The sequence below is a fragment of the Silurus aristotelis genome (genome assembly GCF_946808225.1).
Source record: "Silurus aristotelis genome assembly, chromosome: 11".
NCBI classification, from domain to species: domain Eukaryota; kingdom Metazoa; phylum Chordata; class Actinopteri; order Siluriformes; family Siluridae; genus Silurus; species Silurus aristotelis.
Window position 1 is genome coordinate 1,729,769 of NC_139584.1, and position 24,021 is coordinate 1,753,789.

At 41.9% G+C, this 24,021-nt stretch overlaps 1 protein-coding gene across 1 annotated transcript in view; it reads left to right on the forward strand.

Annotated features, from left to right (window-relative positions):
* plxna3 (plexin A3) overlaps nt 1-24,021 on the forward strand; it is a 171,513-nt gene that overhangs the window by 5,434 nt on the left and 142,058 nt on the right. The window contains exons 2-3 of the mRNA XM_083554849.1: nt 11,355-12,639; nt 21,886-22,068. Coding sequence (XP_083410975.1) covers nt 11,455-12,639; nt 21,886-22,068 — 1,368 coding nt within the window. The 5' untranslated portion in view covers nt 11,355-11,454. The remainder of the gene's footprint in view (nt 1-11,354; nt 12,640-21,885; nt 22,069-24,021) is intronic.

Genomic DNA, 24,021 nt, shown 5'->3' on the forward strand with positions numbered 1-24,021 from the left:
ATACAGCAGGAAAAGGTTACGCTCCCGAGCTCGGCACATGCTGATGGAAGCGATAAGGACCTTCTTGCTTGATCATGGCAAAGGCTTCAGCTGATTGCGGGTTCTTCATGGAAAATGGTGGTCCTCGTTTTTTTTTATTTAAAATGGATGATCATCATTGGTATTTGTCTTTGGAGTTCCAGTTTTGCATTGTGTTTAGTGTAACGGAGACGCAGTCTGATATGATGTATAGTCTGGTAGGGGTGTAACGGTACACGTATTTCTACAGACCCGTTTCGGTGCCAGACTTACTTGAGGAACATGGTCACAATCTGAGGTTCCTCACAAACTTAAGTGGTGGACCGCAATTTAGTTTAGTCTCTTTCACACTGGTAAAAAAAAAAATATCTAAAAATAGAACAAATCGAATGAATGTAATCCAATTTTTTATCGTATTGAATAAATGGAGTAAATATTCGTATCGCTAGACTGTCGTAAAAATCTTAGCGATGACGAAGCGCATTTTGTGCGTGCGCAGTACAGATCGTGTTTCCGGTGCGGATCAAATAGCGCAGCGTCACTGTGTAGTGTTATGGACAGAGGTGAAAAGAGCAATAAAATATTCTATATACAGGAAATATAAAAGTACTATTAATTTAATTCAATTTAGCAAAACAGCGAGCGCACGCGTGAAACAACTTTTGATTCGACGGGATTTCGCTTTCGGCTGGTCTGCATCACCGCATCGCTGCCGTCTGTCGTAAATTTAGTGTGTTTGTTCTTCCTCCTATGAGTCAGCGCAGTAGTTTCCGAGGCACGATTTATTTATTTATTTATTTTTGCCCTTTTTAATTAATTAATAAATTTATGCAGTCAAGTAAAAACTTCAAACAAAACATACTATTTTTTATTAAAAAACTACTAAGTAGAAGTACAGAAAAAACGACTTAATTACAGTAACTTTACATTAATCTTTACTCTCCACCTGTGATTATGGATCTATACTCAATTAAATCAATAATAAGTGTACAGACGCTCCCCAACTTACAAACGAGTTACGTTCTGAACGATCGTTCGTGCCATGAATTTGTTCGTGTTCGTTATTGACTACGCAAATCTCCTAATGATGTAAGAGCTATAAATACTATCAAATAAACAAATATACTAAAACAAATCGGAATAATCGAAATACTTTATGCAATACTTTATTAAGTAATAAAAAAATAATAAAACGTAATAATAATAAAAAAAAGATACTCGTTGCGGTCGACGACCGGCTCGCGACGACTCTCCTGCGTTTAGAATTGTTATCGACTCCGAACAAATTTAAGGGCATGTTTGTTCGTATCCGTGAATGTCTGTAAAGGAGGAGCGTCTGTATTGCATTAATCCGATTTATTTCATGTTTGTTTAATTTTTTTAACCAGGCATTTTATTTGAAATTGTTTTCAACAGTTGATGTTCGCAAATGTTATTAATAATAAACGACGTAAATAAAAAAAAAATAAAAAATGGGCAATTTTTTTTCGCGTGTTTTTCATTTTTCCCACATAACCATACCGTAATTAAGGTGAACCGGGACTTAAAAACGAGGCACGTCCCGGATTTTGTGTATCGTTACACCCCTGGGGTCTGGACTTCATGATGTTGAATGATGTCATTTCTGTTACTAAGAGACCCGTGGTGTAATTGAGTACCAGGGTCATGTAAGGGCGAGTGATACGGTGGAAAAATGCCATATTTTGGTGAGATTGTGAGGATTGTTGTGGAAATACTTTTTCAGACTTGTTTAAATGAAAGCGTTAGATGGATAGCTGTGTTTTAGGAGTATATTGTCTTAACGGTGGTGGCCTTATCCTGAGCAACGTTATCTCAGTTCTACAATACATCAATTCTGGGCGTTTCTCCAAGTTTGGTGGTGCTGGGATTTGATCTCATGACCTTTCGATCAGAAGTCTTGTATCTTACCTACTGAGCTCCCATTAGATATGATTGTAACACCAATGAAAGCCATTTTCCATCACATGTAAGAGTTGTCCATGTCCTATCAGCGTTATTGTGAGACTCAATGTCCGCCATGGTCCTGAGCACAGTCAGTGCTGGACAACAAGTTCAAATGAACACATCAGCTCCTGAAAACAGGGCCTGCAGAGCCACTCGGTTCCTGTTGCTCGTTTGAGGGATGACGGAGAGAGTGAAATTGAAGGTCTGACCCCCGGCCTCCTGCAGGATGACACCCAACACTAGGATAACAGAGAAGAGGAAGCTATCCGAGAGCTCGAAGTGATTTCCCTCGCCGGCCTCTCGTGACCCTTCTGCTTCACCGTGCCGAGGACTATTGTTTCTTCTGTCACAGGATCCACGTTACACGAGTTCTAGACTCGACTCGATACGAAGGCTATGACCCTCTTTGGCTCGCTCGAACCCGAGCGTCTCACCAAACTGTAACTCATCACCCGAAAAACTATAAGTGGAACCTTTTCAGGATCAAATTTTTTGCCTTTCTGTTTTTTCGGGTTTATTTTGGTCTGTGTGAAAGTTTGCATCGAAACGAAATAGCCATGAGAGAAGAATTGTGATGATTATGTGGAGAATGTGCCATGCCGTTCCAGTTCCCATCAATCCCCGAGCCGTGCATCAGTGCTGAGATGTAGTTTTCAACCCCGTCATCTCTGTCTACAGATAGTGAAAGAGAGCTTTATGAAAATTGTACGTCTGTCAGCCGTGGCATCAGTTTTAGACATGTAGACGTCATGATACGGAGACGGGGGACTGCAGAAACAATGTTTTTTGTTTGTTTTGTTTTAAACACCAGGCTCAGCTTTGCAGATTTCGCTGAGGCATGTCCAGGTGTAAAAACACAGCAGAGATTACAATCATCTGCATTTACATGACACTTCATCATCTGCTGGTCATTAGAGCAGAAAACGATGCACCAAATGGCAAAAGTATTGAGACACGTGAATTTTTCAGACATATGTGATTCTTCTACAAACTGTTGAAGGCACAAGGTTTTTTTGGATGCTGCATGAAATTCTTTGATCACTTGAACTAGGAGACACAAGTCCTGCTTTCCATGGGTGGAGTGAAAGATCTTGTGCATTTACATGAGCATGAATCAGCACCTGACTTACCTTAGAATCTCCACAAAATCTAGTGGAACATCTTCCCAAAAGATGCACCAGTGTACATAAAACTTTGTTTCGGTATCCGACTATTTTCACATGCTCCTTGATGGTGCTCCAGTAGGAACACGATGTTCTGAATCTATTTAAATCGTTGGAGGTTGGATCGAAATCAAACGAACATTTAAATGCAGATGAAGGAAAGGAATCGACCCTCAGCCCAGTGTTCAGCCGCTCTAACGTTCAGATCGGATTATTGAAAACACAAACCTGTGTTTCTTGTGTTATTTCCTCAACATTGTGTTTCTAACGTTGGTTTCTGTCAGCGGGCAAAAAAACAAAAAAATCGCACTTGGATGGAGTTTTTTTTTTTGTCGAGATGGAAACAATCGAAAGCTCGTTAACAACTAAACAGCCAAACCTGCTGCCTGGACTCACACGCCACTAATTGTTATGGTAATGTTGACACTAAACCCTGATCCCTCCTCGCTCATAACTTTGGCTCGGTTTCCACAGGCCGGCCGTGTAAACGAAGATCTTCTACAGAATATATCCTGTTTGTTTTGGATGAATGGAACGAGATCTGCTCTGCAACCTCACCAGATGTATCCAGAATGATGAAAATGTCGTCTGGTTGCGTGTAAACCAGCGGTGGACGAAGTACCGTGTAGTTGAGTTCAAGTAGAGATCAAATGTGACTCCTTTTAAACTGTCACTTGAATAAAAGTACGAAACTATTTGCTTTAAAGGTACTTAAGTCTCCAAAGTACAACGTTTATTATGGTCATAATGTTCCTGTTGTTATTATTTTTGTCACAATTATGTCAAATGAGCCCGAAACCTTCTACAAAGGAAAAAATCCACGCGTGATTGGTGACTTGCTGCGTGTTTGACCAGTTAAATTCTTTTTTTTTATCTGCTCATAAATAAAAAAGGAACGACTGATTTCACAAAATGTACTTTGACTTTGAAACGTAGTGAATTTAGAGGGTAATAAAAGCTACTTAAGTACAGTAAAGAATTGCATTTAGTCCACCGCTGTTTCCTCAGCGTACGGGACGAAAAGGACATTTAGAGGCGAAAGCGTAGGTTCACCTTGAAGGGGGCGAACGAGTCGTCACGTCACGTCACGTCACGTCATACCGGGAATAAACAGCGGCAGGCTTGAGGTTAAGGTCTTAAAGGGATACGTCTGAACACATGCCAAGGACATGCTACACTGATTTCAGGTTCAAATACCAGCTGTGGCACGTACCACCCGAAGGATCTGCCACCTGGAGGATTGAGTTGGACATGTTGTCCCCCTGTTATTCTCATGAGAAGACAATTGGCCAGATTTGGCGTTTGGGAAGACAGGGTCTCCATCTGCCACGGCACGCCAGATTAAAGGCCCATCACTGTTGGAAACTCTTTAACTGAATTGGACAAATCCATGATAATACCCCAACTTCAAACATGGGCTTCTCCAGATATCTTTTTTTTGGTATTCTGCACAATTGGTATTTGTGTGTAATCGGTGTGTGCACAAGCGTGTAAAAGCGAGACTTGCTTCCTAATCCCATAAGAAGTGTTTCTTTCTTTCTTTCTTTCTTTCTTTCTTTCTTTCTTTCTTTCTTTCTTTCTTTCTTTCTTTCTTACTTTCGTTCTTTCGTTCTTTCGTTCTTTCTTGTACTATCATCCCCAACCCCTCCCCCCATCCCCCACCTTCTTTCTAATCAAGTGCTGTTGACCCTCATTACAAAGTGGTGTGAAGAGACTGGTGTTTTGGAGTCCTTGATTAGATGATCTTTCTCTCGCACTCTTGAGGTGTTTGTGTTTTTTTTTTTTTTTCCTGCTCCCGCTTCTTCCTGGTTGTTTTTATGGATGTGTATGACAGGTGTCGTGAACCGTAGTAATATTTCCAACGTACTCGTGATATATTAACGTATCTAATGGCCTCGACGCGACGCTAGGTCTGAACATGAGCCTGTAATATGTGATGGCTTTTAATGTAGCCTAGTACTTGTGGGCTCGGTTTTAGTGTTCGCCGTCTTCGTTTCTTTCTTCTGGTGATTGATAGCTGGAGAAGATCGAGTAGCAGCTAAATCGGCCCAGGCTGGTGAGATCTTCTGGGTAAGACAATGGGGGTGGGGGGACATTTGTCCAAAAAAAAAAAAAACAGTTGTATTTGTGATACAAGTGTTTATTTATTTATTTATTTTTCACAACTGGTTTCATCACATTTTATTTCGGTTTCCTAATAAGAGTTTAGAAATGTGTAATGACTTAATATTTGAGCAATTAGTGTTTTCTTTTTTAGATTTAATTAAACAAGTGCACCACCCAGCGAGCGACTTTCAACTTCATGTAAACTAGATGCACAACACAGAATGGTGCTAATAGTCTTATTAGGATGGGGGGGGGGGGGGTCTTTGAGATTTAAGATTTATTAAATTCCGCCTGTCGTTGCCGGTTTGGGAAAGAAGTGGCGAAGTTTTGGCGATTTTGCGTTCTCTGCCTGGCACCAGCATGCGCCACCACTGTGCTAATCAAATCACCTTGATTGCTGCTCGACAGCGTCTTCGCGCTCCTCGGGAAACACGTTATGATCCATCACTGGATTACAATGTCCAATTAACTCAGACTCCAAACTAACCAAAAGTGGTTGGCCATGCTTTGGTGCTGAACCATTTCTCTTGGACTATTTGCCCGTCTAAATTACAGGAACGCGAGCCCATAAGAGTGTTGTTTTTGGATTAATTAGGGTTTATTAGCGCTCTAAAGGCCAGCGGCGCATTATCCTGATTAGCGCCCCGGCAATTTTCTAACCGAACGCCCCCCCCATCACGTTAGCGTGTAGAATCGGTGGAATAATCGAATTGCGTTTTTTTCTTCAGACTATTTATAAAGCCTGGGCGGAAAAAAATTGTGGCCGAGGCGAGAGCAGCCTCTGATAGGATCTTGCGGGGCTGGAATTCATTCGCGCTGCCAGCATCTGCCGTCTTTGATTTACTTCACCTTGTGGAAGGAACGTTAGAACTAAAACCAAATGACTTGGCAATGGCGTGGGTTTGAGTCTCGCCGGCCCGAATCGAAGGCTGGATAAGGGGGTGCTGCCAGCTGCAGAAAAGTCCTTCTGAAACCTCAAACTGTTTGAATCCGAGGTTTGCGGAAAGGCTCATACTCCGTGTGAGCTCAGCTTGACCCTCCCTAACTCTCCCTACTGAGAGAGAGAAAAATAACACAGACAAAGATGGTGAGAGACGGAGGGAAGAAAAAAAGATGAGAACGACAGACAAAGAGGGAGTGACCGAGTAACAGTGTGTGAGAAACCGATAAAAAAGCGAGTAGGTGAGGAAAGCTTTCATTTCTGCCTCTGTGCTCTTGAGAGAGTGGAGACTCGCAAGCAAAAGGTTTGATCTCCAGGACTCTTACGCTAAATACTGCGACCTGTTAGCGAAAAATACAGTATAAATTTCCAGTGAGTGTAGTTTGTTCGTGTTCCCCCACTACTGATTAACGAATGTCCTGTGGATTAGTGGTAGTGATTCCTGGAAAGGTTTATTAGCGATCCCTTGAGTTCGACGAGAGGGAGTGACTAAGCTTGGCATCAACATAAGCCAGTCGATCAATACGCTCACCCCCTTCGAGGCCCCCTTACCCCAATCCCAGCTGTCCACTCCGAGGCATTGCTGCCACCAAAGTGGGCCGCAGGCAAAACAGATTGAATGTGACTCCTGCTAAAGTGTTGGAAAATCTGATAAAAACAGGGATATACAGTGAGGAAAATAAGTATTTGAACACCCTGCTATTTTGCAAGTTCTCCCACTTAGAAATCATGGAGGGGTCTGAAATTGTCATCGTAGGTGCATGTCCACTGTGAGAGACATAATCTAAAAAAAAAATCCAGAAATCACAATGTATGATTTTTTTAACTATTTATTTATATGATACAGCTGCAAATAAGTATTTGAACACCTGAGAAAGTCAATGTTAATATTTGGTACAGGAGCCTTTGTTTGCAATTACAGAGGTCAAACGTTTCCTGTAGTTTTTCACCAGGTTTGCACACACTGCAGGAGGGATTTTGGCCCACTCCTCCACACAGATCTTCTCTAGATCAGTCAGGTTTCTGGCCTGTTGCTGAGAAACACAGAGTTTGAGCTCCCTCCAAAGATTCTCTATTGGGTTTAGGTCTGGAGACTGGCTAGGCCACGGCAGAACCTTGATATGCTTCTTACAGAGCCACTCCTTGGTTATCCTGGCTGTGTGCTTCGGGTCATTGTCATGTTGGAAGACCCAGCCTCGACCCATCTTCAATGCTCTAACTGAGGGAAGGAGGTTGTTCCCCAAAATCTCGCAATACATGGCCCCGGTCATCCTCTCCTTAATACAGTGCAGTCGCCCTGTCCCATGTGCAGAAAAATACCCCCAAAGCATGATGCTACCACCCCCATGCTTCACAGTAGGGATGGTGTTCTTGGGATGGTACTCATCATTCTTCTTCCTCCAAACACGTTTAGTGGAATTATGACCCAAAAGTTATATTTTGGTCTCATCTGACCACATGACTTTCTCCCATGACTCCTCTGGATCATCCAAATGGTCATTGGCAAACTTAAGACGTGCCTGGACATGTGTTGGTTTAAGCAGGGGAACCTTCCGTGCCATGCATGATTTCAAACCATGACGTCTTAGTGTATTACCAACAGTAATCTTGGAAACGGTGGTCCCAGCTCTTTTCAGGTCATTGATCAGCTCCTCCTGTGTAGTTTTGGGCTGATTTCTCACCTTCCTTAGGATCATTGAGACCCCACGAGGTGAGATCTTGCATGGAGCCCCAGTCTGAGGGAGATTGACAGTCATGTTTAGCTTCTTCCATTTTCTAATGATTGCTCCAACAGTGGACCTTTTTTCACCAAGCTGCTTGGCAATTTCCCCGTAGCCCTTTCCAGCCTTGTGGAGGTGTACAATTTTGTCTCTAGTGTCTTTGGACAGCTCTTTAGTCTTGGCCATGTTAGTAGTTGGATTCTTACTGATTGTATGGGGTGGACAGGTGTCTTTATGTAGCTAACGACCTCAAACAGGTGCATCTAATTTAGGATAATAAATGTAGTGGAGGTGGACATTTTAAAGGCAGACTAACAGGTCTTTGAGGGTCAGAATTCTAGCTGATATACAGGTGTTCAAATACTTATTTGCAGCTGTATCATACAAATAAATAGTTTAAAAATCATATATTGTGATTTCTGGATTTTTTTTTTTAGATTATGTCTCTCACAGTGGACATGCACCTACGATGACAATTTCAGACCCTCCATGATTTCTAAGTGGGAGAACTTGCAAAATAGCAGCGTGTTCAAATACTTATTTTCCTCACTGTAAGATGTTTTTTCCCTTAGCTCAGGTGGCGGATCTACCGGGATGGCACTGGGTGGCAACTGCCACCCTAAGAAAAAGTATTGGGGAGAAAAAGTTGGAGTTTTCAAATTATACTGGTAATCAAGAAATGCACAATGTATATAAATAAGGCCGATTTTGCCATTGATTTTTAGACCATCTCTAAACTGTCATGAGTATGCTGTCAGGTTGATTGTGGTTTTACTTAAAAAAAAAAACTTTATTTTGCTTTTTCTCATCTATTTTTCTTGAAGTATTTTTGGGAGGAATTATTTTTGAGATATTATTAGTACCCGAAGACCCAGCTGTTGTAGCAAATTTTGCTCAGACACACCCCACAGTAGTGGTGCTTCAATGTGATGACATTGGAACAAAAAAATAAAATAAAACTCGTAAATAATGGCAAGAATTCTCGCCTTTCTATTAAAGCAAGGATCCCCAAACTACGACCCACCCTCACATTTGGAATGGCCCTCTTAACATTTAAATCCATACCAATAGTTTTTCCGGTTCTGTGTCATTACAAGAGCGGCCTCTAGAGGGCGAATTATTGATGCCATGAACTGGTTTTTTTTTGTTTTGTTTTGTATACATGTGAAACTGCGTGCTGCATAGAGAGTGCTAAATTAAATGTAGCATTTATTATGTCTATATTATTATTATATATATTATATTTACTAATTAATATATTATTTCATTTAGCACATTTTCATGATTCATTACTGTTTTTTTTTTTTTTTGTTATCATATTCAGTACTATTTTACAGGAAGTGTTATTTCTGATCGAATTCATGTAAAAAATGCACGATCCAACATAGCCATCGTTATCTGTAAAGTCCACTATCGATCGACCCTCAGTTATTTACATAGCTTATATAACCAGCTTATATAACCCAGCAGAGGAGGGAAGTAACGGAGTACAAATACTTCGTTACTGTACTTAAGTAGATTTTTCTGGTATCAGTACTTTACTCCACTTTTTATTTTTTAGACAACTTTTTACTTTTACTCATTAAATTTTTACACAAATATCTGTACTTTTTACTTCTTACATTTTCAAAATCGGCTCTTACTTTAATTTTAATCCATTAATTTGGTGAAATATATTTTTTCTTTTCACTGCGCGCCGATTTCAGCCGAACAACCGATTTCCTGTTACTGCGCGTCTTTTTCAATCCGCTGGTGTATAAAGTCCTGACTCTCACTCTTTACGAAGATAAGAATCAGCAGGCAGAAGGCAGTAAGAAGTTTGGGGTTAATGTGGATGAGACAGAGGGAGTCAGTGATGAGAACATGACTGAGATCAGACACATTCCTGATCATCATCATCTTTTCTCTGCTTGTGTTCTGTATGTGGATCTTCAGCCTGGATAAGTTCATTAGGTAACAACATGTTTAATTTGTTTTGTATTTATATATATATATATTTGGCTGTCAAAATTAAAATTATTGTAAACGGCACTAAATGTTATTAACGCGCCATCAATTCAGCATTTCTGTTTTTACCATTTTTATAAAAAAAAATTTTATACATAAAAAATTTTCTAAATATAAAAGAGGCGAAATTAAAACCTTCGGAAAAAATACATTTATCTACGACGTCATTTCTTTACTTAGATGTAAAATAAATTATTAAGCTCCAGATAAAAATATTTTTAAGCAGTAAACTTTTGTTTTATTTCTGCGCCAAGTCTCAAATCAAACAGAAAATCCGCCATTTTTTACACAATTAACCCTCTAGGTGGCGTTTTGTGGGTTTTTCCCTCATAATGGCGACACAAACAACTTTTTACTTAAGTACATGTCAGAGCCAAGACTACTTTACTTTCAGTTGAGTAAAAAAGTTTAATCAGTACTTCAACTTTTACCCGAGTATTTTAAAACATGAGTATCTGTACTTCTACTTAAGTAAAGGATGTGTGTACTTTTGCCTCCTCTGTAACCCAGCAACCGTACAGGATGCATATCTAATGTTTTGATTTCAAAAGCAATGAATATGAGAAAATGTCATTATGATAACAATAATAATATTTTAATTGGCGTTTAAAAGGTAAAGCTCATTTGTCTATATGGTGCAGAACCAAATAATAAACTAATCTACCATTAGGAGGCAAAATAAATACGTTTAAAATCATAGTAAAATCTCCACAATAATACTGGTAGTCACTCCGGCCCATGGCATTATTCTGTTACAGACCCTCATAAAAGAGAGAAAAAATTATGGTCCGCACAGGAAAAAATAAATTTAGCGACCCTTGTGTTACAGTAAAGTCCGATCAAATGAATGTTATGAACTGCATCATTTTAGTGAATCAAATTCCCTGCAACCTGCCGGATTACTGATCACGGACGACTCGGTCTGGCTCTTTGAACAAATCGAAGCATTTGTATAAAAATACAGGGAAGAATATTATATATTATTATAGTTATTTTTGATGTGATCTTGGCGTGTATTAAAGACTAACAGCGTGACTCTAAACTATATTCAAAAGTATGTTGTTCAGTAGCTTGCGTCTTCAGGATTGTCCAAATCTTTGACAAGCGACGACGCATTAAACAGCGCGTTTGGCATTGTAGTGTTACCAGTTTCTGAGTTTTTCAGCTCTGAAGATAATCAAAAGTCACGTAAGTTCTACCATGGCACAGACTAGATTGTCACCGAATATGTATAGAATTCCTGGAATCCACAAGAACCATGCGAGGATGCTTGCTTCATTGTTGCCACCCCTTATAAATCTTATGCCACCCCATAAAAATTTCTAATCTAACTTGGCTTAATTACATTTCCAAAGATAATGCCTGCCTGCACTTTTCAGCTCATACTCCATTTTAAAACTAACCAAACCATCTCGTTTTTTTCTCCTCCTTTAGACATGAACTACTGAAATCACCACATAAAGTAAATCTGTGAAAATTTTGAGGGAAGGAGCTCCGTCTCATCCCTCCTCTACAGAAGAAAAGCTTTGAAACCATGATGCTGATGTGGCTCCTGACATATTTCGTCGTATTGGGCATAGGAATGGTCGCTCCATTCCCGATGACCCCGACAGAGCAACCTCCGGAAATGACCACCTTCCGAGTGAAGGACACGAGGTTGACTCACTTGACTGTCCACCGCAAGACCGGCGAAGTGTACGTAGGAGCTGTGAATCACATCTACAAGCTGTCTGGGAACCTGACCGAGCTCCGCTCACACCAGACTGGTCCAATCGAGGACAACTCCAAATGTTACCCACCACCCAGCGTCCGGTCGTGCGCCAACAAGTTGGAATTTTCCGATAACATCAACAAGCTACTGCTGATAGATTATACTAGCAACCGGCTTGTCGCCTGTGGGACCATCTGGCAGGGAGTGTGCCAGTTCCTTCGGCTGGGCGACTTGTTCAAGCTCGGTGAGCCTCACTTGCGCAAGGAACACTACCTTTCAGGAGCTCGGGAGGCGGATGGCATGGCTGGCGTAGTAGTGGGCGATGAGGAGGATCCAAAAAAGAAGAGAAAGAAGGGAGATGGGCGCTTGTTCATCGGTGCTGCCATCGACGGCAAGTCCGAATATTTTCCAACGTTGTCCAGCCGCAAACTGGTGGAGGACGAGGAGAGTGCAAGCATGTTCAGTTTGGCGTACCAGGATGAGTTTGTCTCGTCGCAGATCAAGATTCCGTCAGACACGCTGTCTCTTTATCCCGCCTTTGACATCTACTACGTCTATGGTTTTGCCAGTCGGACCTACATCTACTTTCTCACCCTGCAACTCGACACTCAGCTCACGCAAATGGACGCCACAGGGGAGAAATTCTTCACCTCCAAGATCGTCCGCATGTGCTCCAATGACACAGAGTTCTACTCGTACGTCGAGTTTCCGCTCGGCTGCACCAAGGACGGCGTGGAATATCGCCTGGTCCAGGCCGCGTACAAGCACCGTCCGGGCAAAGCGCTTGCCCAGGCTCTGGGGCTGTCCGAGGATGAGGACGTGCTCTTTGTGGTGTTCTCGCAAGGCCAGAAGAATAGGGCAAATCCACCTCGTGAGACCGTGCTGTGTCTGTTCACCCTCCATCAGATCAACTTGGCCATGCGTGAGAGGATCAAGTCTTGCTACCGTGGAGAGGGAACGCTGTCTCTGCCTTGGCTGCTCAATAAGGAGATTTTCTGCATCCACACGGTGAGTGCTTTTTTCCCTTGTATTATTTACACGTGAAATATGATGCATTTTTTCATCACGTATCAAATGGACATCTTACAAACTTCTTAAAGTTGTTTGGCTTCTCTTTCCCACACTATATAGCCAAAAGTTTGTAGACACCTCACAATATAATAACCTTCACTCTTCTGGGAAGATGTCCTACTAGATATTAGTGTGCTTGTGGGAGAATTGTATTTATTCAGCCAGAAAGCTTTTAGATGTAGGTGAGGTGAGGAGGTCTGGGGTGCAGTCAGCGTTCATATTTATTCCAAAGGTGTTCAATAGGGTTGGAGCTCTACAGCAGGAGATCTTCCACTTCAACCCATGGAAATGAGATCTTCATGGAGCTGGCTTTGTGCATGTGGTCATGTAGGAACAGTTTCATAGTGCATCCAGAGACAATCGTATGCCTCCAGAAACACAATTTGTACTGCGCATGTGTAAAATCGAAGCAACTTCCTGTCATGGCTGCGTTTACCACCGTCTAGACGTGGATTCTTCTGCGTTTTATGTACGACTTCAATAATTTCTCTTTTAAAGGAGAAATTTGTGACAATTTATAAATAAATCAAACAAATACATTTAAAAAAATTTTTAAAACATGCTAAAATAAGTAAAAGTTACCGTATTTTCCGGACTATAAGCCGCTACTTTTTCCCCCACGCTTTGAACCCCGCGGCTTAAACATTGAAGCGGCTAATTTATGGATTTTTCCCGGGTTTTTCCCAGTTTCACAAAATTCATGCCAAAAAACTGAACCCCAGAACATTAGACCAATGAGATTGCAGAACGGGTTCAGGTGAACCAATGAAACTCTTTATATTAAATCAGATGCGCTCCCACTGAATCGGGCCGCACCACATCATAAATATGGATGATGTTCCTCTGAAGTTTGACCTGCCGCTCACTCGGACTGTCTACAGGAAATGTGAATCATTCGTCACGCTGAAAACAACCGGGCATGAAAACACACTTCACCTGTGTTCTGAGCTGCACGGCATCGGGAGAAAAGATTCACCGATGGTGATTTTTAAACGCACAATGATGACAAAAGATAAACTCTCGAGAGAAATAGTTGTGAAAGGAAGGAGGAAGACAGTGAACAATGACTTTCTTGGTAGGCTACTGTTTAGATACAAGCCGTGTAACAGACACTGTCTTTCATTAAAGCCTGTGTAAAGTTCATTAGTTTCAGTGTAGACATAAACATCTTTGTCAAATTCAGTGGGTGTGGCTTATATTTGGGTGCGTTTAATAGTCCGGAAATTACGGTAAATAAAAAATATTTAAAAAATTATAGTAAATAATGTACAATTGTAAAAAAAATTAATTTAATATTAAATGTAAAAAACATACACTTGTATAAACATCTGCATCTTACAAATGTAAAGTATTTACCTTAATGTTTTAATTCAATAAATTTGATTTAATCTGTTTAATTTGTGCCAATTTAATCGATTACTCAATTTTAAAAGATGTATATTTGTTTTCCTCTTAAAAACGCAGATCTGTAAGTAGGAGGTGGTGCGTCGGTGTACGTTGTCATGACTCTATTTATAGTCCTTCTTTAATGGTAGCTTCTGGCCTGTTGTCCAGTGCATTTATTTAAATTCTTTTATCAAATTACATCAATAATGAACTCAACCTGTTTCTTTGGTTGGTTTTTGGAGGAAAGGTCAATTTGTGGATCTGATAATCAGTGCCCTTGTTATGATCCGATGCACGTCTGATCAGTTTTGCGTGCGAGAGACCACCATTACACGGCTTAATCCGATGTCGATCAATTCCGTGCCGAAAAATCCGCCGAAGATAAACACGGTATGACATTTGAAACATTCGAGTCAAGTGTATCTCCATGACACAAACACACCACCTGAGGATCTCAGAAGAGCAGCGCTGATACCGAAAGGGTAAATATTCCGTCTGGTATAATTGAGGCAGAAAAACAAAACAAAAATAAAGGAGGCGAATAACAGCTGTGGTTATGACTTCATATTATTTATTTGCCTGGAGGCTTGCCTTTGGATTCCTTCCACAGCTAACCGTCTACAAATCCCGTTCGGCACGGCGCTTTTCAGTAAACAGAAAGCCACGACACGCCGCGGCCTCGCGACTTCTTCTCCGGCTCGCGCTCCGATTCTCTCCGAGACGCGATATTACTTCATCGAGCAATATTGCAAACAGCTGCTGCTATAAACCTCAGCTCTAATATGTTTTCCAAACTCGCAGTTTGGAAAGCGGGAGTATTTTTATACGCTTTTAACGAGGTACGGCCTGGAAACGTGTCCCGATCTGCTTTACTGAGGAGGAGCATGAGGTTTTTTTTGTTCTTCTAACTCTGTCATTCAGCAGTTTGACAACTTGAAATGTTCAACTGCTTTTGGGAAATGATGCTGTATTTATGGCAATATTTTATATCCCATTCCATCTTATTCCACATAAACCCTTATTTTCCTTTTATTATAAAATTCACTTTTCGGAGAAGATGTTCTCCTAGATTTTGTGGAGATTCTTTCAGCCTCAAGGATGAATGTGAGAAAAATCAGGCCCAAGGTGCAGTCAACGTTCCAGTTCATCCCAAAGGATGTATATTTATCCAGAATGACCAATTCATGGTTACATTATTTGATATAATATAGTCCTCGATTTGACTCGGACACACGTGAGTCAGGATCCGTGTTTCCTCGGATCACCGCTCCAGTCTGTTTCTCTGTTCCCATTTTGTTTGTTTGATTGTTTTGGCCGTTTTTGCTTATGAACCATTATATAAAATCCATATAAATGAGTGAGCATATAATAAATCAGTGTGCTTCTGTTTTCCCAGTCAGAGGCTTTGAACTATAAATTATTTGCAGTAGTTTGTTATAGAACACATGAATATTTAATAGCTTTGCTGTAGCTGTAGGATTCGGCCTGGTTTTCCTGCAGTGTTTTATTCATCAGCGCAGTGTTTTTGTGTGTGTGTGTGTGTGTGTGTGTGTGTGTGTGTGTGTGTGTGTGTTTATATATTGTATAAAGCATATTTCCTTCTTGCTCAGGAAAGTTTTTGCGTAATTCAGTAATTGGTGTTAATTCGAGTTTTGCAGGTATTTTTGATGAATCGTGTTCAGAAGGTACACAGGTGTGATCCTGTAGTGTAATGTGAAGGTTACTCTCGTGCAGTCTCATGCTCAGGACGGCATGGTGGTCCGTTACAGGGCAGAACGGTCTCGCAATTTTACACCCAGGGGCAATTAGTTGACACAATTTGTCCATGTTATTATTTTAGCAAGGTGGGATGAAACTGAAGAACCCAGAGGAAACCCGTTTTGTCGTGGGAATTTGTGCGATATGTGTGCACTTACAGTATCTCACAAAACCACGTTCTACTCATCATGGTCATGTTTTTGTCAGAACCATACAAATGTGTGTATCTTGTATTAGAGCAGTTACAATTTGGTGCTTTGAGTCCAATTCTCTTATACTGACCACTGGATGTTCTACATGGACCTCATGGTAAAGACTCTCTAAAGATTTAAGAATTAGGATTGTTGCTCTAAACAAAGATGTCGAGGCTGTAAGAAGCTCAGTATCACCCTGAAACTGAGTTACAGTACAGTGGTCAGGGTCATACAAAGGTTTTCTGAGACGGATTCCACTCAGAACAGATCTCGCAAGGGTTCATCAGAGAAGTCGAGTCCTCGTGCTGTGCGTCAGCTGCAGAAGCTGCTTTAAACAGACGAGTTTGCTGAAGAAAACCTGTCCAAGAGCATGAATTACTGGAACCATGTCCTGTGGTCTGATGAGGTTAGAGATAAACATGTTTGGCTCAGATGATATCCAGCATGTGTGGTGACACCATGGTGAGGAGCACCAAGAAAATTGTGTGTTGCTTACAGTCAAGCATGGTGGTGGTAGCATCATGGTCTGGGGCTGCATGAGAGCTGCTGGTACTAAGGAGCTGTGGTTCATTGAGGGAAACATGGATTGTAACATTCTGAAGCAGAACATGATGAAGTCTCTTCAGAAACTGGGTGGAACGGCAGTTTTCCAACATAATAACGACCCCAAACACACCACCAAGATAAAAACTGCCTTCCCGAGGAAGCTGAAGTTGAAGGTGAAGGTGATGGAGTGGCCAAGTATATCTCCAGACCTGAACCCTATTGAGCACCTGTGGGGATCCTCAAGCGAAAGGTGGAGAAGCTCCATGTGTGTAACATCCAGCAGCTCCGTGACGTCATTATCGAGGAGTGGAAGAGGATCCCTCTGATGAATTCCATACCCAGGAGAATTAAAGCAGCGCCAAATAACAATGTGCTCACACACAAGATTCGCATTTTGAACACGTGTTCACTGAGGGTGTACTTACTTTTGTTGGCAGAAATTTAGATTTATTTTATGAGATGATATAATAAAATAGTTGCTGAAATTTGCGTGGTGTACTTACTTTTGTAAGAAACTGTGTGTATGTGTGTGTATAACATTTTATATGTATATGTACACACACTTTGTGTGGGTTCATCCACGTTCTCCCCATGATGGAACAGGTTTCCTCAGGGTTCTCCAGTTTATGGGCACTTCGACAAATACACTACCCTAAATCGTCCCTTGGTGTAATATAGCGTGACCACACACACACACACACACACACACACACACACACACACACACACACACACACACACCACCTACCCGACACAATCACTATCGTGTTATACAGCGAACATGGCATTGTTCTGTCTGCTAAAGTATCTCTGGTTCGAGTTTTGTCTGCTCTCCCTCCCACCCCGAGGTTTTCTCCTTCCCATCAGCATCCTATTACACTCGCACAGAGCCGGAATCTGGAACCGGGTCATGGGAAATGTTCTGCAAAGAGCTCGTTATTGTGATCGAGACAATGATTTGTGTCGCTCCGCGCACTGTGCCGAGAACAATAGCACAACACCTTCAAGGCCGAGCCGAACAGATGGAGAGAGAGAGAGGGGGGGGGGGAGAGAGAGAGAGAGAGAGAGAGAGAGAGAGAGAGAGAGAGAGAGAGAAAAAGAGAGCGAGTGCACAGTGACCTGTTTCCTCCATGGAGGAGTGGCTGGGCTTGTTTTTATGAAGTAGCTCCAGGGTTCTCCATGACTGATGCACATATTATTAGGGTATTATTAGGCGGTTCGGATGTGCGGCAGCGACCCTGCAACTGGTAATGAGGCTGTGCGTGCCAGCCGCCCGGCCTCGCCTCGTTTACTGCATTTATTCTTCATAAGCATTCGGACGGGGGAAAAAACACAAGGTGCTCCTGTAAGCATACCCCTCCCTGCCAAACCACACACACACACACACACACACACACAGCCCTCTGACACACCCTTCGATCCCCCAAGATGGCCACTGGAACAAAGAACGAAGGCAGCAACAGCAGAGTCCAGGATCAGCTCCAGTTCCATCACTTCTGAAAAAGAGAACGGAGACGCTAGCGAGAAAGAAAAAAGCGCTGTGTCACCTTCAGGAATGAGTGTAATAGATAATCGAAATGGTGTGTGTGAATTATCGAACGGAATCGAGGGAGTGGAGCTTCAAATAAAACACCTGGGGATAAAACGCTGGCAGGTTATTAGTGTATTAGAGGAGGTGATGTCATCAGGAGGGCAAGCTGACCTCACTGCTTAGCTGTGTGTGTGTGTGTGTGTGTGTGTGTGTGTGTGTGTGTGTGTGTGTGTGTGTTCATACACATTCTCGGTCTTAGTGAGGACCCCACATGGAGTTGTGACCTTGTGAGGACATTTTTTACTAATATATTGTATGGTTGTGTATGTGTGTGTTTCTGTCTCAGTAGGGACCCCACAATGATATTTATACTTCCTATTTTCTATGTTGCACCTTACTAAGATATAGATATATTGTGTGTAGTGTGTGTGTGTGCGTGTTCTCTATCTCTAGAAGATTCTCTATCGTAATGGGGACCCCACAAGGAGATGAATATCATTTTTAGTAGATGAGGACATTTTATGTTGCACCCCACTAGGATATTGTGTTTGTGTATTTTTGTGTATTTGTATGTGTGTGTGCGCGTGTTTATATGTTAGCGGTGTACGACATTTGGGGGGGGGGAGTTACCCGGTCGTCTCAAGGTCAAAATAGTTTTCATGTACTTGTTTGAACCCCACTAAAAAAGACGCATAGATACACACACGTATATGCATGTGTACACACACACACACACACACACACACACACACACACACACAGATGTGTGTTTATATACACAAAATCAGTTTTCTTTGTGGGGACCAGTTTTGACCTATTTATGATTTTATGCATGTGGGTCCCCACTAAGATGGAAAAAAAATGCCCCCACCCTCTGTCCTTTATTATTGATTGATCTTTTTTTTTTAATAAAGCTGCTGACTTGTCAACATTGATCTGGTCCTCACAAAGATATGACATTTTTGACCTTACACACACACTGTGTGGGGACAGTTTGGTCCAAGACAAATGTCCTCAATGATATTGATAGCTGACTTTTTTTGTTTCACATTGTGAGGACATTTGTCTTGTTGGACCCAACGGTCCCCACACGGATAGGAATATCTGAGCATTTAAACCTTATGAAAACATCTGGCTGGTCCCCAGAAGGAAAACTGATGTAAGGGTACGTGTTATATTTAGTGGGCAATTCTGCATTGAACAGGTAGCGGCATCCAACATGTCAGCAGAAGGTCTTCAGAAGAACAGTAAGACGTGAGTGTGAGATACGAGACATAGGCTGTAGATAAGGACAGTGAGATGGGGAGGGTTGAGAAAGATGTAAACGTACACAGGGAGTCGATCGCTCACAGGAGCGGCTCGGGAGCGAGGCGGCGCTCGATGACATCATTAGCTGTCCTGCAGATGTTCGCTAACGTGATCGATTTTCATGAACGTCTTCCTGAAGTGCCGGCATCGTCCCTCAGTGTAGGAGCCGGAGCTCTTCTATACCACCTCAAACACGTTCAGAGTGAGGAGCAAGAAACACAGAGGGATGATGTCATGTCTGTAGTGTGTGTATGTGTGTGTGACATCTATAATCACAAAATACTCGCATCTGTGCTTCTGAATGACTTCATTTTTAATCTCCACTTTGTGCTTCTTTGCCTCAACATCTCTCTCTCTCTCTTTGTCTCTCTCTCAATCTTTCTCCCATTCTGTATCTCTTAATCTGTCTTAATCTGTCTTTTTCTCAGTTTCTCAATCTCTTTATCTCTCAATCTATCTTGCTTTCATTTGTTCTTTCTCTCTCTCTATCTCTCAATCTTTCATTTGTGCCCCCTCTCTCACTCACTATCTCTATTGTTCTCTTTCTCTTTTTTATTTTCTCTTTTTTCCTCTTTTGGTTGTTCTCTCTCTCTTTCACACACATTTTCTTTTTCTGTAATCTCTCAATCTCACTTTTTCTTACATGCCCTATGTCTCTCAATCTATCTCATTCATTGAATCTTTAATTTCTTTCTATCTTGCTTCAATTAGTTCTCTCTCTCTCTCTCTCTCTTTCTCTCTCCTCGCTTTCCCCCTCTTTTTCTCTCTTTCTTAATCCCCCCTCTCGCTCACTTTCTCTCTATTCTCCCCCTCGCTCCCCCATTAAGTTATTGTGGCTCTGTGGGTCAGTGAATATTCCTGACTTGCACGTAACAACCCGGCGTGTCCACGTGTCCTCGTCACTGCCACGTAATTTCGTAGCAAAACCGGCGTAGCGCTTGCCGTCCTCAGGTTTCATCTTCGGCAGCATAAAGATATTCATGGAAAATCGCAGTGCGTGTGTGCGCGTGTGTGCGCGTGTGTGTGTGGACGAGGAAAGGTGGGAGTTTCAATAAGACGTGAGGAGAAGTGACAGCAGGTGAAATCACCTTGTCACTCTCTCAACACGATTCCCTCGAACTCGTCTCTCCGTAATATAAATATAAATTATTTTCTTTCCTTCCTGTAATTAATGACTTTCATTGCGAGTTCGTTCCTGAGAAGAGCGTTCGGGTCCAGCCGTGAGAATAAAAATCAGGGTCAGATGGCTTCAACTTATTACAGTTTAAATGCCTAAATTGTGTAGAAAGAATAAAACAAGAAGTTCAAGGATGAATAAAACCGTGACAAACTGAATACGTCATTTTGTCGTTTTATAATTTATTCCTGAAATAATTCAGGTGACTGTTTTCCTTTGTTACAGAAGATATGAACAGTCACACGCTCCTGGCTTCTTCTGCAGGTAAAACACGTTGGGGACAAACCTACAGTTATAAGGAACAAACTTGGACATTGTATAATCACTTTATCTGTGGAAATCTGCTTCGAGACGGCGTCCGATGTTAAAAGTGACCTCCAATTAAAAACGAGTTGAATTGAATGTTTGCAGGAGACTCGCCTGATAAACCCGATCATTAACCTGTTCAGCACGGCGTGGGATCAGGGGTTGGACAACGAGTCCCCACTTTTCTGACCGAACAGATTCATGAACTCAACACAGACGAATGATTTTGTTCAAAAGTATTGGGACACCAGCCCTTTTTCCAGCCATCTGTTTTTTCTTTTTTGCCCTCCAAACTGTTAACACAAAGTCGGCGGCACACAAATGTCTAGGATGCCTTTGGATGTTGTAGCATGAAATTCCCCCTTTGAAATAGGAGACTCAAACCCTGTTCCGGCATGACACTTCACCTGTCCACTTGATCTTCTACTGTAGAGCTCCAACCCTGCTGAATATGTATGAATGTTAATTCCAACTGCACCCCAGAACCTCCTCAACTTCTCACCTGCATCACTACCTGACTTTACTAACACACATCCTTGTGGCTGAATGAATCTCCACAAAATCTACGGAACATTTTTACAATGTTAAATTGAGGTGCGGTGTCTGGACAGGTTGTTCCATAATAGATATCAGTCCAGACGACTGTTTGCTCTCTAAATAACACTTGAAGTCGGGTTCCAATGAGCCGCAGTCCAGACGGAACTGCACGGTGTTGCAGTTTGTAATTGTTGGTTCAGGATTCCTTTCATTCTCCGGAATAAGTCTCCAACCTTCCCTGCTTCAAATCAACAACAAATCTCCCACCTCTATATTTGTACAGATTGTGGAGGTGATGGTGGTCTGATAACGGCCCAAAAATCTAGCAGAAGAGTGGAGGGTTGTTATTATTATTATGATGATGATGATCGTAGGGTCGTACGGGTTAAGCATTCATTCATGTACGGTTTTAACTCCTGCTCTCATTTTCTCCTCCGCAGCCGAAGCCTATCGGTGACGATTTCTGCGGCCTGGTCCTGAACCAACCTCTGGGGGGGCTGCGGGTCATCGAGGGGACGCCGCTGTACGATGAGCGTACGGACGGCATGGCCTCGGTCGCCGCGTACACCTACGGAGATCACACGGTGGTGTTCGTCGGGACGCGTACGGGCCATCTTAAAAAGGTAAAGACGCCGAGAACCTCACGTGCGATCGTAGGTCCGAAACTGGTCCTCATAAAATTCTGTGTGTGTGTGTGTGTGTGTGTGTGTGTGTGAGTGTGTATGAGCACAAGCACAGGTGCGAGTGAAAGTCCGCGAAGGCAGAGCGAGTGAGAGAGTGAGAATGTGCCAAGCAAGCTTTACGGGGGTCGAATTGCATTTAATCCTATTATACCGCTGCACATGTTGTTCCTTCTGCAATGGGATATACTGCAACCCGCAGAAAAGCATTCACCCTTCATTCCACACACACACACACACACACACACACACACACACCGGGAGCAATAATAAAAGACCACCGTTATGAGTCACCATATCTGTGAGCAGGGAACAGCTGGGGATGTTTAAAGAATAATACGGTCACTGCTGAGTTTATGAAAATACTTCATGCACACACACACACACACACACACACACACACACACACACACACACACACACACACACACTCTGCGTCGTCTCGGACTGTCGGCATTCAGGCATGTCAACGAGCTAAAAGGGGGTGGAGGAGATGTTGGAGGAGGTGGAGAAGAGAGGCACATAGGGAGGAAATGGAGACCGGGCTCGCTAGGGGATTTTGTAAGTGTAATGAAAGTTTCAGGCTGTGGACCATACCATCACCTCTGACCCCCACGAGAACCCAGAATGAGACGTCTGAGCATGTCCCTTGGGTTGTCATACTGAAGGTTAAACCTGATCAACTGGGAGTGGGAATCTGAAAAAAGGGGCACTCGTCGCATACCACACACACACACACACACACACACACACAAACAGGAAATTAATGGCACAAACGTCTTGGTACCACAATATTATTAATGGTGTACAGTCACATGACCTTCACGTGGCAGAATTTACGCATGCAGCACTTGTGCATAGGAATTGTGTACTAACACCTCAAGGTCTCTGTTTGACTTCTGATTAGAAAGAATTTCAGTGTGTAGTAAAAAAAGTACGTGACAAATATAAAGCATCTTTGCAGGAATAAAGCGCCGCTGCATTTTTTTGTCTGTTTTCTGCATCGTCCTTTTTTGTTTGTTTTTGTTTTTTTGGGAGGGTCTCCCTGGGAAACCCCGCTAGCATTATAGAACAAAATATAACCAGTGTTAAAAACTGACGGACTGTGATATCAACGTTAAATTGGTAAAATATTATAACAATATAATATATAAAATTTAATTACAATTCAATTATTTTTTTATATATATATATGTATGTGAATCATTATATCGTTATATTTTTAGAATTGACATGTTTACCGTTTATTATTCAAATATAATATATGTACAATTATATAGAATAATTATATTATATATAATTTAGACTTTAATTAATTATTTATTTATTTCACCCGCATTTTCTGATCTTATCGTAAATGACATTTTTATTGCAATTTCAGATTTTTGTTTTTCCTCATTTTTTAAAAAATTATTAACAAAAATGTTAATTCATTTCTCTCTAATTGCACGTCAGAGACCCTAAAACATTTCTCTTTGCGTCGTACGGTTGTGTATGTGACTGAAATGTATTGTATGTGATAAATGCAGTAATTATACTTCCCACTTCTGAGTTTTCTGAAGGTGAAATATGCTCCAGATGCCCACCTGGGAGAATTTTACTCTTCTCAGCCCCTGGGGATGTTTTAGGTCACGCCTTTGAGTTTTGTTTTGTTTTATAGATGACGCGTGTTTCTGTAGCCGGTGTTCCTCTGTGCGAAGTGGTAACATCCTGGAGTCTCTGGATGATTTCTGAAGTCCCGGTTTTGTGTAAAATCACCGGATTTGGTGTATATACTATTTGGCGTAATCTCTTTAAAGCCCCGGGCAGAACGGTGCGTCGTGATAAACAGTCGCTCTGCGGTCGAATCGTTTTGGTCTGTCTGGGAAGCGCACTATCGGAGCGGAAACGCTGGCG